The sequence below is a fragment of the Pelodiscus sinensis genome, chromosome 1, assembly GCF_049634645.1.
Source record: "Pelodiscus sinensis isolate JC-2024 chromosome 1, ASM4963464v1, whole genome shotgun sequence".
Classification (NCBI taxonomy): Eukaryota; Metazoa; Chordata; order Testudines; family Trionychidae; genus Pelodiscus; species Pelodiscus sinensis.
Window position 1 is genome coordinate 22,648,399 of NC_134711.1, and position 17,606 is coordinate 22,666,004.

Genomic DNA, 17,606 nt, shown 5'->3' on the forward strand with positions numbered 1-17,606 from the left:
CATGGCTTCTTAATGCTTATTGGGTTGTTGCCACTACAGTTCTGAACTCATTGAATTTGAAGCTCTCTTGTAATTCTGTAGTACCTTAATCATGCCAGCTGACTGACACTGTACCCCAGGAATCCAGTGCATCTGTGCGATGTTAACAAACAAACAAAATCTCTCAATCCCCTATCTCTACTAGGCAGAGGATTCTAGTCAATCAATGCACAAAGGGCATCAGCCCAAAGCTAGGCAAGAGCAGCAGCCTCACCATCCGCCTTGCTGGGCACAGCCCAGACAGGAGGCAACCAGATAACTCTCTCAAGCCCGCAGCATGCGTGCTCCTTCCCTGGACAAGGGGAGAAGGTGTACAGAGATACTGCCTCTGCATTGCTTCTACTGCCCTGCTGGAGCACTCTGTCTCCTGCAGCTGCAAAAGACAAACCTCCATCCTGCCTCCATGGCTGCTGCGGGAGCTGCTCAGGATGCCCCAGGTTCCCAAGATATGAAATTGTAACTCTTGCATCACCTTAATTGTGTAGGGGCTGCATTTTGGCCACTACTCGGGATCAGCTTCCCATGGGTCCTCGAGGGAGTCCATGCCAGTGCCTCGTGGAGGACGCTCACTAGTGCCCAGCCTATGAGTCAAGCTCTGTGGGAGGCAAGAGCTGTGGCCGGGGGATTTCACCCTCCCTCCCTGCTTGTGTGTGCTACAATGAGAAGCTCTATGGCAGAAGGACCTCCAGCACAGACAACTACTAAGAGGTTGCTGCCTGCTGGGGAAAGTGTCTGGCCATTTGGGTGCACAAAAGGCTCTTTCTGTGGGACGGGACACAAGCTGCATATTCCAGAGCTGGGAATTTGAGAGCCATCCAGACACAGGACCCTAGCTGCAAAAAAAGCCATCAGATCTGGACTCAGTTCTGCACAGAAGCAGAGCCAGTGCAAATTTTCCCAGAAATACTTTCCATATTGAAAAAAAATGGCCTGGCTTCAAAGAAGGTATTCTTTGCTTCCACCAACCCAAGAAAAAAAAGCAGATGTAGATAATATCAACCCAGCATTTTTCATTTTTTCACATGGAAACTCAGGTATTTTTTATTTAAAATTCAAGGAACAATTCAGGCCAGCCACTGTTTAAGATAAAAATGTTGATGTGTATTGTGTGTGTACAGATGCAATGTAAAACAACACGTGATTAATTACCATAATGAATATGCAAATGTTTCTATGCCAGTCCAACAAAAGTTTTTGAATGAGTTTGCCAGTCCACGGTGTAAAAAAGGTTGGGAATCACTGACTGAGAATGTGAGCTGAGCAAACAGGAAGGAACATAGACAGGAAAGGAGGAGAACAAAAAGAGGGCAATGAACAGCCCATATTCCCCTGATGACAGACCCTCAAAGTATACCAACTAGAGTGCAGTAGTAGTTTTGTTACTGTATTTAAAAGGAATTAAAATTTCTGGGCATGCTACTGAGAGGCTGCACTGTTAGAAAACTGGTATTTTAAAAATTAGTCTTTAATCTTTCAAACCAATAGCATCCCTTTAAAAAGTTAAGCTCCCTACATTCTACATTGACCTTATTCTTCACTGAAGTTACTATTAGAAACAGCTGAACAATGCAGAGTTTAAAAAAAACTATATACACAGGACTAGGTATGTAAGCAGCTAGTCAAGCAGTTGACTACTCGATAAGCCTAGGCTCATTGGTTAGTCGAGTCACTACTTGACTGGTCACTTCTCCCCCACCCCTGCTGCCTCTATCAGAGAACTTAACCAGAGGCAGCAAGGGGTTGGAGTTGGAGCCAGTACTGGGGAGAGCTGGCTTAAAAGCCAGCTCTTCCCCAGCACCATCTCTGGGGGGGGGGGGGGGGGGGGCACAGGAGGAGACCAGGTGTGAGCCAGGTTAGCCAAGTCCCAGCTCATGCCTGGCCCCAGATGCTGTGCCTCTGCTTTTTAAGTGTAATAAGAGCTTGGAGGCTCTTACTACATTTAATAAGCAGAGCCCCAGCAGGGTTAGCTCCCAGGGCCAGGAACTAGCCCTACTGTGGCTCTTTTGTTTCCCCCTTATCAACTAATCGAGTAGTCGATGGAATTTCCACTGACTACTTGATTAGCTGATTAAACACAACTGAACATCTTTACACAAGATTGATGTTAGTTTTAACCAAGCATTGTTCTTCACTTTTACTCTGAAAGCAAATCTTGCACTTTACTTAACAGACCAAGTTCCGTATGGAAGATCCTTTCACCCTACCACACTCAGAGGTCACTATCTTCTATATATGAGAAAGCATGGGTGTACATCTGTCTGTTCATTCAAGAACTCCTCCTAAACAGTAAGAGTTAAAACCACCAAATTCAGTATGCAACTTCCTCTTATCAGACCCTAAGGCACAGTCAGCGTTTGTTATACCCGGTGCTTTTTTGTGACCGTACTGCCCAGTATGCAGTACCGGCACCTCCAGCTCAACAACTTTTCCCCTGGAGTACTGGCACTTTTTTCTTTCTTTTCAAAAAAAGCACTGGTTATACCTAGAAAACAGGAAGTGCCAAGAATGGGATTGTTTTCCATAACATGGAACAGGTGGAGGCAGAGAAGGGAGGGATGTGATATTGAGAGTGGCCACTAGGGGCAGCTGCAGCACAAGGAGAGAGGGACTAGCAGGGCTGGGGCGCCACCATGTTGCCTGCCACCAGACCATGTGAGTAGCCCCCTGTCCCAATCCCAGAGCCTACATCCCAGAGAGCCGGTGGCGGGGGCCTTTGTTGGAAGAGGGGGCACCCCCATGAGCCTCATCCCTCCCACCAGCCTGAAAAATGTCGGGGGGGGGGGGGGGAACTCATTGAGGGGCAGGCCAGCCCCCAGAGCTTGACCAGCCCAAGCAGGCTGCAGGAAGCTGCTGTAGGCCAGGAGTAACCCCTGACACACTGCCTCCACCCCCCAAGACCAATTACAGGGTAGGGGACAGCTGGAGGCCAAGGCCAGCCCACAGAGTGTTGTGGATAGGGGGCAATGACCAAAACAAGGCCCTCCTTGAGCAGTTGCAGGTGGGGGGATAGGCATGCAGATCCCCAACCAGACAAGCATGTAGACCCAAATCTCACCCCTCTGGGTAAAGCCACCCTCTGGGGAACACTGCCATGGCCCCCTGCAAGGAGCTGCTGCTGGAACAATGCCACTCTTGCTGCCACGGACCCAGTAAGACATCCCCACACACAAACACACACTCTACCAGGGCAGGAGAGAAACCATTTAATCAGTACATTTACTGATGTTTTGAACAAAATCACTCTCCTGAACTGGTGGGAATTATCAGCCAGGCACCTTGAAACAGAATTCCTTCAGTTGCTAAGCCAATTTTTTACAGTGGTAGCTGAATACCAAACTATGAAAATATTCTCTCAAAGCTAAAAAAAATAAAAAAATCTACTGGGATTTGAAAAGGCAAAACAACTCATTTTTGTTTCAATGTAGGAATGTAATAGTGTAGTCAATTAACCAATTAACTGATAAGCAAAAGCTTATCGGTTAATGCTTAGCAGGCTGGCCAGCAGCCCAGCTCAGTACTGGTTCACACCAGGTCCAGGACCTACCCCCGCTGCAGCTCTGCCTTTAAGCTGTATTGGAGCCAGGCGGGTAGACAGCGCAGTTCATTTCTGGCTCGTGCCAGGTCCGGGAGCTCAGACCCTCCCTAGACAGGGGCTGCTGCGACCTCATGCTGCTGCCTCTTTATCAGAGGCAGCAGAGCAGGGCGACAGGCAGCCGGTCTGTAAGGGGAGCTGGGTTTTAAATGGCTCCCCTCACGGACCAGCTCCTGCAGAGTGTCAGGGGACTCCCTGGGAGTAGGACCAGAGCACACTGGCTGCTGGCCCTGCCCCTGGGGACTTCAGAATAGTCGACTAGCCAATATGAATTTATGAGGTTACTCGACAATTCAATTAATCAATATTTAACATCCCTACTTCCATCTATGAATAAAAATGACAGTGGGGTGGGGGAAGATGAGAGTTGGTCGTAGAAGTTAAGGACACCATACAGTTAGTGTTCTGAGGACTTGTACGTTAGAGTTAAATTTAAAAAAAAAAAATCGAAGTTTAAGGACAGCCATCAGCCAGCAACTCAAGAGATTGCTGCAACGGCAAAATGTGAAAGTTATGTAACATTTAAGATTTAGTTTAATAAAACATAGTGCTATTGTGTGTGTGTGATTTAGTGCTTACCATTCCTAATGTACTGCTGCTTCAGCTCAGTACATAATTATCATGTTATTTCCTAAATTAATAATAAAGTTATCTAAAAAAATTACACAAAGTATGCCCTCTTAGATGTTGTAAAATGCTGTAGTAGTAGTAAGTTAACATGTTTTAGTGATCAGAGTTGCACCATTGTTTAAGACATATAGTATCAGTGAGAAACTTATTTAAATTAATGATTTTTCTCTTGGTGATTTAAATCAATCCACCCAGTCAGAGGATGATGAGCAGAACCATGCTGGAGGGGAACTGCTCTCCCCTCCCTCAACAACTAGGATCTTTTGGGACTCAGATATCAGGAAAGAGAGTCCTAGTCCTGCACTGCAACAATCCCTGATACTTAGTTGCAGCCAGAAACCCCAGCTAGGGAATGTCACATCCTCTGAAGCAGTGGTCTCCAACCTTTTTAACTATCACTTTTTCAATTTAAGTTCAATGTAAAATCAACCACAACCCCAAATACTCTTGGCCCACTTCCTTCCTGACCCTTCTTTGAGCCCCCCCCCCCCCCCGCTCACTCCATCCTTCCCACCCTCACTCACTTTCACCAAGCTGGAGTAGAGGGTTGGGGTGCAGGCTCTGGTCTCGGTCCAAGAGGTTTGGCATGTGGGAGGGGCTCTGGGCTTAGCCTAGGGTGGGGGTTTGGGGTCCAGGAGGGGTTTCTGGGAAGGAGTTTGGGTGCAGGGGGACTCATGCCTGGGGCAGGAGATTAGGTGTAGGAAGAGGTTCAGGACTGGGACAAGGGTTCAGGATACAGGCTTCAGGTTGGGCACCATTTAACTGAGATGGCTTCTGGGTGGTCAACCAGTGGGGTTAAGGTAGGCTTATTCCTGCCCTACTCTGCACCACTCCTGAAAACAGATGGCATGTACAGCAATGGCTCCATGGCACCATGTGCTGCCCTTCATTTAAAGGCACTAAGCCCAAAGTTTCTACTGGCCACAGTTCCCCGTTACTGACCAATGGGAGCTGCAGGAGTGGCATCTATAGGCATGGATAGCATGTGGAGACCCCCTGCTCTGCATTTCAAGGGGCTGCAGGGCACATGCCAGCTACATCCAGGAGTAGCAATTACCATAGGAATAACTCCAGCCACAACAAGTTAGGCATTTTAGAACTCACTACTCAAATAATTAAATTTAAGCATAAGATAAATGAAAATTATGAAATGGACAGACCAGTCAAACACTAAACATAACACAATGTGCAAGCAGTAACAACAACCTCCCACATTATGTGTTGGGTAGGGAGATGAGAGGGAAGGACAACATGTGTTTGTGAGAATGACAGACACACAGTGTGTGAGTGACAGATTTGCACGCCAGGCTCCCTCCATCCCCTTCTCTGTGTGGTGAGATAGGATACAGGAGTGGGGGCAGGAGGGACACCCTGACATCAGCACCATGCCTTTTCTCCCTCCCACATCCTGCACAGCAAGCAGGAGGCTTCCAGGGGGGCAGCTCTAAGGCAGAGGGCAGGAGTAGCATAACGGTGGATAGAAGGGCAACTGAAGTTCCAGTGCTTGATAGCTTCCTGACCAAACCAGTCAGGATCTCCTGTCAGAGGCTCCAAGATCTACCAGTAGATCCTGATCTACTGGTTGGTAACCACTGCTCTGGAGGGAACTCCAGTATTTGCTTATCGGGTAGTTGACTAGTCACTTACATCCCTGTACCTATCTTTAGGACTCATTATTATTATTGGCGGATGTGAGCTAAGTGCCTCTTCCTTCCCCTACCTCCCACTCAGGAGGTTTCAAAATGGCACCTGCTAGTGTGGCAGTCACAGCCCCTCTCTCCTTCCCCTCGCCACCTCCAACAGATTTAAATAATGAAAGAATCTGTACAAAATTAAACAATTTATTGACAGTATTTAAAGGGAAAACTCTGTTTCACTTTCTTAGTTCACCTGAGGTATAAGCACATGTTGCATGGCTGGTAAAGGCACAAACAATAATGCTCTCCACTGAAGTTTAATGCCCTGTATCATACACTGTGGGATCTGTGGGAGAAAAATCAAATAACTCCAATTGTGTCTAAAGGGGGGACTGTGCAGGAAATAAAAACTCTAAAAGAAAACTGCTGTAAGGGTTAAAAAGTTTTCCAGGCCTTTCCCCCTGTAACAGAGAAATCAAATTAGCTCTAATCAAGGCATTGTAAGGGTCTATCTCAAGTTCATGGATACTCCTAGTCTGTCACAATTTGTCATGTAAACCCTTATCTTTGTCACAGTTTGCCTTGTAGACTTCTCCACTCAAGTTCTGATGTGGCTTTGTACTGTAAAACTTACTTCTAGCACTCCTGGGGTGAACAGAAGTCTCAGAGTACTTCTGCTGAGACTTTGATATGTTAAAGAATAACAATCAACAACTGAACTGTCTAAGCATTCTGTATATAGGATACCTAAACCTGTATCTCAGGGCTGCTTTCACTCTTGGTGTGACAGCCTGCATGCATGCATCATAAAGTTTTTCCTTCTAGATTTCTCTCCTGCCTCACTGATTTGACCTCCGGCCTCGGACCCTTCTGGGGGGCTCTGTACCCCAGGGAGCGAGATTTCCCCCTCAGACCCTATCTCTTCTTCTCTGCACTCTAACTCTTAAGTTCCACTATATCTCCTCTTCCAGACAGATAGATAACTATTTTTTTGTTTTACACATTAAGACTACCTACATGCTCATGCCACCCAGTACATCTTGCAAGCCCCTTACACTCCTACAGCATTTGTGAGGTTCGAGGTGGGGAAGGAATCATCCTGATAAATAACTTCACAGCATATCTTGCTGATTTGACTTTTACTTTTTTTGAAATAAGCCATTTTCTACCTTCTCATCACTAATTCAGCATGTCATCAAGAATGACGACAGCCAAGAAAGGATAGAGAGCATTACTACCCAGTCCACATCCCAAAATAATTATAATTAAATTCCTATTAAGCCCCACCTTGTGGCTCAAGACTGCAGCAGGAAGCGATGCCTCTTCCAAAAGTGCGAGAAGCGCCCCTTCCCACCAGCCCCAGCATGGAGCTGCTAGGGAAGCGGTAAGCATGTTTGGCTTCTAGGTGGGGGAGGAGGGGGGGGCCAGAGGGCTTCGTGCACTGCTCCTGCCCTGAGCACTGGGAGCTGGCAAGCAATGCTTGCAGGTGAGGACAGCACATGCAATACAGTGCAGAGCCTCATGCCCTCCCTCCCTAAGCCAGACCTGCTGGCCACTTCCAAGGCATAGCACAGTGCCCAAGATAGGCAGGCACCAAGTATCTTGCCTTAGCACTTCTGCCCAGGTAAGACCAAGACCTAAACCATCAATCCCACCCTAAGCTTCCCCTGCCATCCTGAACTACCTCCTGCATCCCAAGCTCCTCATCTGTATCTCCACCCCAGAGCCTACACCCTCAATCCAAAGCCTGTACTCCAATCCCCACTCCATATCCTTTCCCCCTTCTTTACCCCAACCCTCAGCCCTCTTTTTATTTCAAATCCCTCAACTCCAACTCCCAGCTGCAGCCCTCCTGTCCCAGCATGGAGCTCCCTCCCATACCTAGAGAACCCATTTAAAGCTCCCACCCCCAACCTCTGCCCCACATTGTCCATGTGTGGAATGACTTGTTATAAGATACATCGTCTCCATATTACTACACATAATGAAAGTCATTCTAAAGGTGATAGAAATGTAGCCGTGTTAGTCTGGGGTAGCTGAAGCAAAATGCAGGACAATGTAGCACTTTAAAGACTAACAAGATGGTTTATTAGATGATGAGCTTTCGTGGGCCAGACCCACTTCCTCAGATCCAATAGTGGAAGACTATTTTCTTCCACTATTGGATCTGAGGAAGTGGGTCTGGCCCACGAAAGCTCATCATCTAATAAACCATCTTGTTAGTCTTTAAAGTGCTACATTGTCCTGCATTTTGATTCTAAAGGTGGACATATAATATTGGAGAGAACACTGCCTCCATGGCCCCTCATCTTTAAACCTATGACATAAAAGCTCCTGTACACACAACTGAAAAAACCTGGAATCACCTCACAACTAACAGAATGGAAGCAGATGCAGTAAACTGAAATCAAGGTCCATCCAGCATACATGCTGACCACTCAGATCTCTGAATTTCTCAGAGAGATAAGAACAGACATGCTTAAATCATGACAGCTTTTGTTTGTTTGGGATATGAACAAGCAAGTTTCCTGCCTTCCAGCCATGGCACCTGAAACAGTCAGACCATCCAAGACAAGGTCTGAATATACTACTTACAGGCTGGCCAACCTGAGGGGGAGAAAAAGGAAGACTGGGCACACATTTGCAGAATCCGTTCCAGAGTCACAGAAAAAAGTCAGGCTGGCTGAGAGACTGAGGCTTTACACCAGGGGTGGGGAACCTAAGGTCCAGAGGCCGGATGTGGCCCCAGCTTGCCTGGATCCAGTCCCAAAAACTTGGGGCTCCCTCTCTCCAGAATTGGGGAACCTGCACTGGTGCTCCAGCCCCCTTCCCCTTCCTACCCTCTTGCGGGGCTGGAGCACAAAGTGTCTACTAGCCTGCTCTCCCCCCACCCCTCAGGCTCTGGTGTGTGAGGGCAATGTGGGGAGTGCTTTCTTCTTTTCAGTCAGGGATCATGTCAGTGAATGGTTGGTTTTTTTTGGCTTCTCACTTGTGTGCAGCCCCCAACTGATGTTTCTGAGAGTCAGCGGTCCAAAAAAAGTTTTCCTTGTCCTTCAGCCTTCTGACACTAGGAATGTGAACGTTAAATGATTAAGAGCTAAGCCTTACCCTTAACAGAGAGGTTTACCAATTACGGTTAATTGGTGGGGGCTGCAGTAGCCCCTTGACCACCACAGATAGGGGGCTGCTCCAGCCCCATGGGGTCCACCCATAGGTAGGGGGCACTCCAAAGTTTAACTGGTTAAACAGGATTTTATATCCCTACTAGGGAGCGGTGCCCCCTGGTTGCTATGGTCACCAACCCTGCATCTGTAGGGACAGGCAGGCCCAGCGCTCTCCTCTGGCCACCAGGGAACTGCCAGCAGCAGTGCCTGCCTCTTCCTGGCCTCCAAGGAGGGCTAGTGGCCACGCCAACACTAGGCTCTCCTCTATCCCCAGGGCAGCTAGCCCCAGCTTCCCCCCCTCCCAAAGCTGCCTGGGAGACACCACCCTTGTTTTCTTTTCCCTGGTCTCCGGGGAAGGGGGGAGGGGGATCGGTCAGGCAGGCAGGAGAGGGTCATTCGGAGGCCTCACCCAGACCTATTCTCTCTCACCACCACCACCAGGAAGGGCTGGACTGCAGCCACACCAGCCCAGGCCCCTTCTCCCCTCCCACCCCTGCCACTGCACCAGCCTGGGCTCCCCCTTCTTCCCCCCACCCACGCCAATCCAGGCCCCTTCTCTGCCCCACACCCTGCCACGGAAAGGGTACAGAGAAGAGCGACAAGAATGATTAAAGGTTTAGAGAACATGACCTATGAAGCCAGGCTTCATGAACTGGGCTTGTTTAGTTTGGAAAAAAGAAGATTAAGGGGGGACATGATAGCGGTTTTCAAATATCTAAAAGAATGTCACAAGGAGGAAGGAGAAAATTTGTTCCTCTTGGTTTCTGAGGACAGGACAAGGAGTAATGGGCTTAAAGTGCAGCAGGGGAGGTTTAGATTGGACATTAGGAAAAAATTCCTAACTGTCAGGGTGGTCAAATACTGGAATAAATTGCCAAGGGAGGTGGTGGAATCTCCCTCTCTGGAGATATTTAAGAACAGGTTAGATAGACATCTGTCAGGGATGGTGTAGGTGGAGCTTGGTCCTGCCTTGAGGGCGGGGGGCTGGACTCGATGACCTCTCGAGGTCCCTTCCAGTCCTATGATTCTATGATTCTATGGCCTAACCTTAACCCCTCTGGCTGAGGCCATATCAAGCCCTTGTCTCCTCTCAGCCACAGAAGGAGTGCTCCGAGGCTTCACACACCCATGTGCTCTTCCTGGCTGATAAGCACAAGGGAGGAGGGAGGCATGGCATGGTAGCCAGCACTGGGGAAAGCAGAGGAAGGGGCTGCAGGATGCCAGAGTGATGCAAGGACATCACTGTCATCCCACAGGAAACAATTTATAGATACGTAAGATTCGACATTGCTGTCCATTAGGATTAGCAACTCCTACCCTCTTCATCCCCACAACAGTGTTCCCAGCTACTGAGACCATCACCACAGATCCGACTCTGGGCACAAGGAACATTTGCATGGGGCAGTCCAGATCTTTTGAGCCCTGCAGCACACTTGAGAATTTTGCGCCAAGGTACTCAACCCCAGAATCCAAATCGACAAGAGACATAAGGCTATCACATGCAGTTGGTTACTTAACACTGTATATGGAAACATTTAACTAACCAAAGATTATTTTTTCATTGTTTCATTAATATTTGATACTTTCATAATAAAACTTTATACAATACTGCCCAAGTCATCACTGCATTTACAACTAAGAATCTTTGAAATACAGGTGAAATATTTCACAAGCATTTATAATAGCATGAGGAACGTTGAACTCCAAACACACAATATTCCCCAATGTTCCCATCTGCATTTCACCACTCCACCCCATCAACCCAAGGCTAACATTTTCAGGCATGTGAGTCAATACAGAGTAGACATTTCTGACAGAATTCCTATGGGTATTTATGTTCTCTGTGGAACCCCTACTGTCTGCTACTCAAAAGTCAGATCTCCATGCCTCTGTCTCCCATCCATAAGTATGGCTTTCCCCGAGCTCTCAAATACTGTCCAAAACCAAAATATGCAGTTATAGTGGGTTGGAATATTTTTCTGCTGCTTTCAACCTTTTCCGTAAACAGCACCACCTTCCTTTCAAATGTACAAATGCACATTTGACTACTAAGTAGTAACTACTAAGGAGATAAAATTGTTCCTTCCTGCAGTTCAAGCAGCTTGTGAATGACTTCTTTGCCAAGTGCCACCATGGCTTAACAACCAAGTAAAAGAAGCAGTGAGATAAAAAGGCATTGTTTAAAAAGTGGAAGTTAAATCCTAGTGAAGAAAATAGAAAGGAGCATAAACTCTGTCAAATTAAGTGTAAAAATATAACAAGGAAAGTAAAAAAGGAGTCTGAAGAACAGCTAGTCAAGAACTTAAAAAAAGTAATAGCAAAATGTTTTTAAGTATATCGGGGCAGGAAGCCTGCTAAACAACCAGTGGGGCTGAGCCATTCTTTTTGGGTAACAAATCCGAGGAATTGTCCTAGATGGAGCGAGGTGTGATTAGAGATGGTTTTGGAACAAATTGATAAACTTAATATTAACAGGTCACTAGGACCAGATGGCATTCATCCAAGAGTTCTGAAAGAACTCAAATGTGAAATTGCAAAACTGTTGTTTGTAACCTAGTCTAAAATCAGTTTTTGCACTTAATGACTGGAAGATAGCTAATGTGCCACCAATATTTAAAAAGGCCTCTAAAGCTGGTCCTTGCTATTACAGACTGGTAAGTCTAACGTCAGTACCAGGGAAATTAGTTGAAACTATAGTTAAGAATAGAAATGTCAGACACAGATTGCTGGGGAAAGTCAACATGGTTTCTGTAAAGGGAAATCGTGTCTTATTAATCTACCAGAGTTCCCTGAGGGGCGTCATCAAGCATGTGGACAAGGGGGATTCAGTGAATATAGTGTACTTAGATTTCCAGAAAGCCTTTCACTGGGTCCCTCGTCAAATGCTCTTAAGAAAAGTAAGTTGTCATGGGATAAGAGAGAAGGTCTTCTCATGGATTGATAACTGATTAAAAGACAGGAAACAAAGGGGTAAGAATAAATGGACAATTTTCAGAATGGAGAAAGGTAACTAGTGGCTTTCCCCAAGGGTCTGTACTGAGACCAACCCTATTCAACATATTTATAAATGACCTGGAGAAAGAGATAAACAGCGAGGTGGTAAAATTTGCAGATGATACTAAACTGCTCTAGATACTTAAGACCAAAGCCGACTGCGAAGAGCTTTAAAAAGATCTCACAAAACTAGATGACTGGACAACAAAATGGCAAATGAATTTTAATAAGGATAAATGCAAAGTAATGCACACTGGAAAAAATAATCCCAGCTATAAATAATAAAAAAGAAATGATGGGTACTAATTTAGTTATAACCACCGAGAGATCTTGGCATCAATGTGGATAGTTTTCTGAAAACAGCTACTAAATGTGCAGCAGCAGTCAAAAAAACCCAAACAGAATGTTAAGAATCATTAAAAAAAAAGGGATAGAGAACAAGACAGAAAATATCTTATTGCCTCTATATAAACCCATGGTACACCCACATTTTGAATACTGTGTACAGATGGAGTTGCCTCATCTCAAAAAAAGATGTATTGTCATTGGAAAAGGTTCAGAAAAGGGCAACAAAAATGTATAGGGGTTTGGAACGGGTCCCATATGAAGAGAGATTAAAAAGACTGGAACTTTTCAGATTAGAAAAGAGGAGACTAAGGAGGGGATATGATAAAGGTCACGATTTTTAGACAGGCATGAAGAAAGTGAATAAGGAAAAAATATTTACTTATTCCTACAATCTAAGAACTAAGGGTCACCAAATGAAATTAATAGGAAGCTGGCTTAAAACAAACAAAAAGGAAGCTTTTCTTCATGCAGTGCAGTTAGCCTGTGAAACTCCTTGCTAGAGGATGTTGACGACCAGGACATTAAAAAGAGTTTAAAAAACTAGATAAATTCATGGAGATTAAGTCCATCAGTGGCTATTAGCTAGGATTGGTAGGAATGGCATCCCTAGCCTTGGTTTGTCAAGAGGCTGGAAATGGAGGACAGGAGAGGGATCACTTGATTACCTGTTCTGTTCACTCCCTCTGGGACACTTGGCATTGGCCACTATTGGTCTGACCCAGTATGCCATTTTTATATTCTTCAGCAATAAAAATCAGGTTTTCCAGAGTAATGGTGTGGAGGTTTTTCCAGTTAATGTCCATATTACTTCTGGGGGCGCAAACAGTTCCTTCTCCATTAATTTAAATGGGACTGAGTTCTGAAGGTCCAGGCATCATTGGCCCTTATAAATGCAGTGTCGTCTAAGTCTATAAACCGAACATGGTGGTCCGACAGTCCCTACGGAATCTTGAAGAACCCCTCTGTTCATAAATGCTACCTCATGACAGGGGAAGGAAAGGGATTGGAGGAAAATGATGGGACAATTGATGGAACTCATGTGCCCAATACTATTTGGGAACTTCATGCCTGCAAAGCATCAATTATCTCTGAGCATTACTCAGCTTCCTGAACTAGTTAAATAGCACCTTAAAGCAGGGGTGGGGAACCCAAGGCCCAAATGCGGTCTTCAGCTTGCCTAGATCCAGCCCCTGAGGCTTGCCCCCCCCCAGTATTGTGGAGCCTGCATTGGCATTCCAGACTATCCCACCATGGGGCAGGAGCAAAACATGAATAATGCTCCTCATCTCACATGGATTCTGTGAAGATAAGTTAATGTGTGTGAGGAATAGATACTATCATGATGATTGCCATAGAAAAGCTCATGAAGAAATTAATTCTGCTTTCAAAGCAGGTTTCAATAGTCCACAGTAAATAAGGCATAGGACCACTATAAAGGGCTCTGTTCTTCTTGTGAGTGCCCTCGGTATCAGACGAGTTTTGTAGTCTCTCTACCCGGCTGTCTGCGGGAGAGGAAGTGTCCAATGTGTGGCCTGGGACCAAGCTTCTTCTTACCCAGTTGTAGGTGCTGGGGGGGTAGGGGTGAGAGGACGGGGGGGGGATGGGGGAGGACCCAGGCCAGCCCACTCTTCTGGGTCCCGGACCCTGTAAGTAGCAGTTACTTGCTGTCACGTCCCTGGCCACTTCCCAGGGAAGCTTTTCTGTCCAGCCCTTTCTTTTGGGCCTTGTGGTCAAGTCCTCCCTGACCAGGGTTCTGCAAGGGTTGCTGCTGGCTTACCGGCTACAGGACCTGGTTCTGACCAGGTATGAAGTCCAGCTTCCACTTGGAGCTGCCCGGAATGCTGCTGTTCTCCCAGTCAGCCCTTAGGTCTGCCTGGGTCAAGCTCAAGGAAGGAACTGCCAAGCCCAGGCCTACCACCTTCTTTTATATCAGCCTGCTGCACCCTGCTTGGCTGCAGCGGAGTCTACCACACTATTCTGCTTGGAGGACCTCTTTTCTGTGCCTGTTGCTGGGCAGGATGCGGAAAGGCCTCCACAGGGATATTGGGGCCTTGTCCACCCCATCACAGCCATGCACACTGAACAATGAAGACAAAACAAAATATTGAATAGTTGCTCATTAACTGAGCACTGTCCATCAATTTGAGACAGGGGTCTTAGAAAAAAGTGGGATCACATTATAAAAGACTACTAGCAGATTTACTTGGCATTGTGCAGGTCCTTAATTTTTTTAAGGAAAGATATGCTTTATTTAAATGATTGTATTTCTCAAAAATAGCATTACTTTTATTAAGTTAATTTTAATAATTTTAAAATGGGAATTCCATCAAGTATTTTTTTCCTTCATCCCTATAAATTCTTATAATTTGCTATGTCTTACAAAAAGGACAAGGGCCAATTTGGTTTCTAATAGCATTGTCTTCTAGTTTTCAAACCTTAAGCATTCATTTATCATTGCCAAAACAGTGCACTACTCCAAATATTTCTGTTATATCTCTTTTCTATAAGGTTTGAGAAGCAATCCAAGTTAATCCTATTTTTTCTGGTTCAGTCTCATTCTGTTTCAATATTCACTCAGTTGTGTAAATTTTGGGGACTGTACTTGATTTGGTGATTGTCTCTTGTTTTTGGTTCATGAGAAGCAATCCTTTTCCAGGCACATCCAAACTTTTACATTGCTTTAAGTTAGGAGGAAGCTATATTCCGAATTTGGTGGTCCTAGCTCTTACCTTTTAGAAGGAGTTCTTAAACAAAAAGGACAAACTCTAAAAATATATAGTAAATTATAATGTGTGCGCACATAGCACTATGTCCTAAAGGTCAAATAATCTTAGATTATTTCAGAGTGACATGAGAAAGGACGTGTCCTCCCCTCAATACGGGCTAATGAATAATCATACAGCAATGACTGAGAAAACTACATCATAATGCATATGAAAAAGGTGGCCAAATTAAGGTTGCAGAGACAACCTCAATTCTGGCATTTCCTAACTTGAGTTCTTGATTTTGCCACCTTAATAGTGTTAGTTTCTGTAATATTTATACACAGAAACCAGAAGATCATAAGGAATTAAAAATACCACATCAAAAAGCATTTCAGGCGGATACATAAAACTAAAACCCATCCCTTCAAAATGTGTACAAAAGATGCAGCCACCTTACATTTTGTAACACTAGTATGATATACGGGGCATTCAAACTATGAGAACAAGGAGAAAATGCTTTTATCTGTTAAATAGAGCATATGACAAAAGTGCATTTTATTTTTTAATCTGCAACATTTACATTGCCTCACTGCAATCCTCTGGAAAATGGGCTTTTAATTAAGACAAGAGAGGTGTTACTAAAATTCAGCAGTCAGTAGAAATATGAAGTTTTAGACATTAACATTGTTTGAACCTACCTTTCTGCAATAATTTGACCTCTCCATTCTCTTTCTTGATCTCATTCATTATTTTATATTTCTTCTTTTCTTTCTGCTTCTCTCTATCTCTTTCTTTAATTTTGTCTTTCATTTGATCTGAAAGGGAAACATTTTAAGATTGAGCAGGAACAGAAGCATGGGACAGTGTCACATGAAACACATGTTTCATATTTCTCAAAGACTAATAAGTTTGGGGAGGGAGTGGGAAAGGAAGAGTTCTTTCAATCAGGATTTGGACAATGACATTTACAAGTGCTCTCATATCTGTTATACAATAGTGACAGTGTCTAACTATACTGAACCTCTATTTTATGGTTCTGTTACACTAACTGTATACAACTTTTTATACTATCTGGTACTGGATCAGTAATTAAAATAGTTATGCATATTCATTACAAGTCAGTACTTTTGGTTATGTTTACATTCCATTTGCAAATAAATTTTATTTCTTGAAGTTCAGAGTTTCATTAAATATTTTGTGTTTTTCTTATCTTCTAAAGAAAAAAGTGGAATTTGCATTTTCTTACAGGCATATCCACAACAGCAAACATCCTCTTAACATCTAAAATCTGAGTATTACACATTGCAAATGGAGCTTCAAAGGATATCTGAAAGGTATGTGATTTTATATTTGTCACTACTGCTGTCCAGTTTGAAACCAATCCTCCAGACAAATTTGGAGTTGAAAGATCATTTATGTGACATGTCCTAGTTGCAAGATAGCATAAACAGCATTTAGATGTTAAGACTCTCGGATGGAAATGGAAGAGAAATATTCAATCTGGGCCTCTTCTTCTGAAATATTATATTAGCACAACAAGAAACCTTCTTCATTAGAAGAAGCATTAAGACTGCCCACCACTATCCCACAACCTAATAGAGCTTACCTGGAAGATTCTCAATACCCAGTTTTTATTTCCCCTCTTAAATTCAGCCTGGGGTTTTATCACCATTTGCCATGGCTCTGACTTCTGAAAGACTGAGCCAGACGTTTTTGCACTTCATTACATGAAATAGCACGTAGTAGAGTCTGAGGGAAATGCTCTTGAGGACTAAACTGACTCTTAGCAGAGGCCAACTTTTGGGACCAAACATTTATGTTCAGTCAAATGCAATCTTTTACTCCTGGGAGAACTCTGCACCACTACATATGTGCAGAATTCATCCCTTCTCCTGGAAATATATTCTGCTCAAATAGCGCTACAGTTATTATTTTTACCCACCAGAGTCTGCTGTAGCACCAGAACAGCCAGCAGCATGAATGCAGGAGTTCAGAATAGCTTTGAGGGTGCGGAGAGTGCACAAGTTGGGGCACAGGCTCAGGAGCTAGTGGGATGGCAGCACTGAGCCAAAGGGCTGAAAGGGTTAGTGGTGCAAAACCACATTGGGATGGCGGCTACACAGATCCCTAGAGACAAAGGGGGAGAAAAGGGTGCAGGGACAGGGGCAGATAATGCCTGACAGAATGGGAGAGGTTTGGGTTCAGAGTCTGCAAGGGGGAGGCTTCCCAACTCCCTAAATCCCCCTCTCCCCCAAAAAAATCGTGATCCATATTTCTCCCACCCACATCCAGCAATGTTTATACATATTTGTACTGTGTTAAAAAAATGTTGTAAGCCACCTCAAATATTTTAGAGAGGCAGGGTAAAAATATTTAAATAAACTCTCCACATTCACACCAGGCTCCTTCCCGCCCTCTCAGTTTCTCTGTTAACCCTATCTCCCAAGCCTTTGCACTGCTTCTGACAAGTGCAAGAAATACAGTCTGTATTGTAATT

At 44.8% G+C, this 17,606-nt stretch overlaps 1 protein-coding gene and 1 long non-coding RNA gene across 4 annotated transcripts in view; one reads left to right on the forward strand and one right to left on the reverse strand.

Annotated features, from left to right (window-relative positions):
- Nucleotides 1-17,606, reverse strand: part of RSBN1L (round spermatid basic protein 1 like) — a 79,515-nt gene that overhangs the window by 41,129 nt on the left and 20,780 nt on the right. For 2 of the 3 annotated variants that reach the window (XM_075926681.1, XM_006137518.2), the window contains exon 2: nucleotides 15,808-15,924. The exons of the other annotated variant lie outside the window; for it this stretch is intronic. In XM_075926681.1, coding sequence (XP_075782796.1) covers nucleotides 15,808-15,924 — 117 coding nt within the window. The remainder of the gene's footprint in view (nucleotides 1-15,807; nucleotides 15,925-17,606) is intronic. 3 annotated transcript variants of the gene reach the window in all.
- LOC142829089 (uncharacterized) overlaps nucleotides 1-17,606 on the forward strand; it is a 31,897-nt gene that overhangs the window by 12,633 nt on the left and 1,658 nt on the right. Inside the window, exon 2 of the long non-coding RNA XR_012903324.1 lies at nucleotides 16,358-16,443. This is a non-coding gene — a long non-coding RNA (uncharacterized LOC142829089). The remainder of the gene's footprint in view (nucleotides 1-16,357; nucleotides 16,444-17,606) is intronic.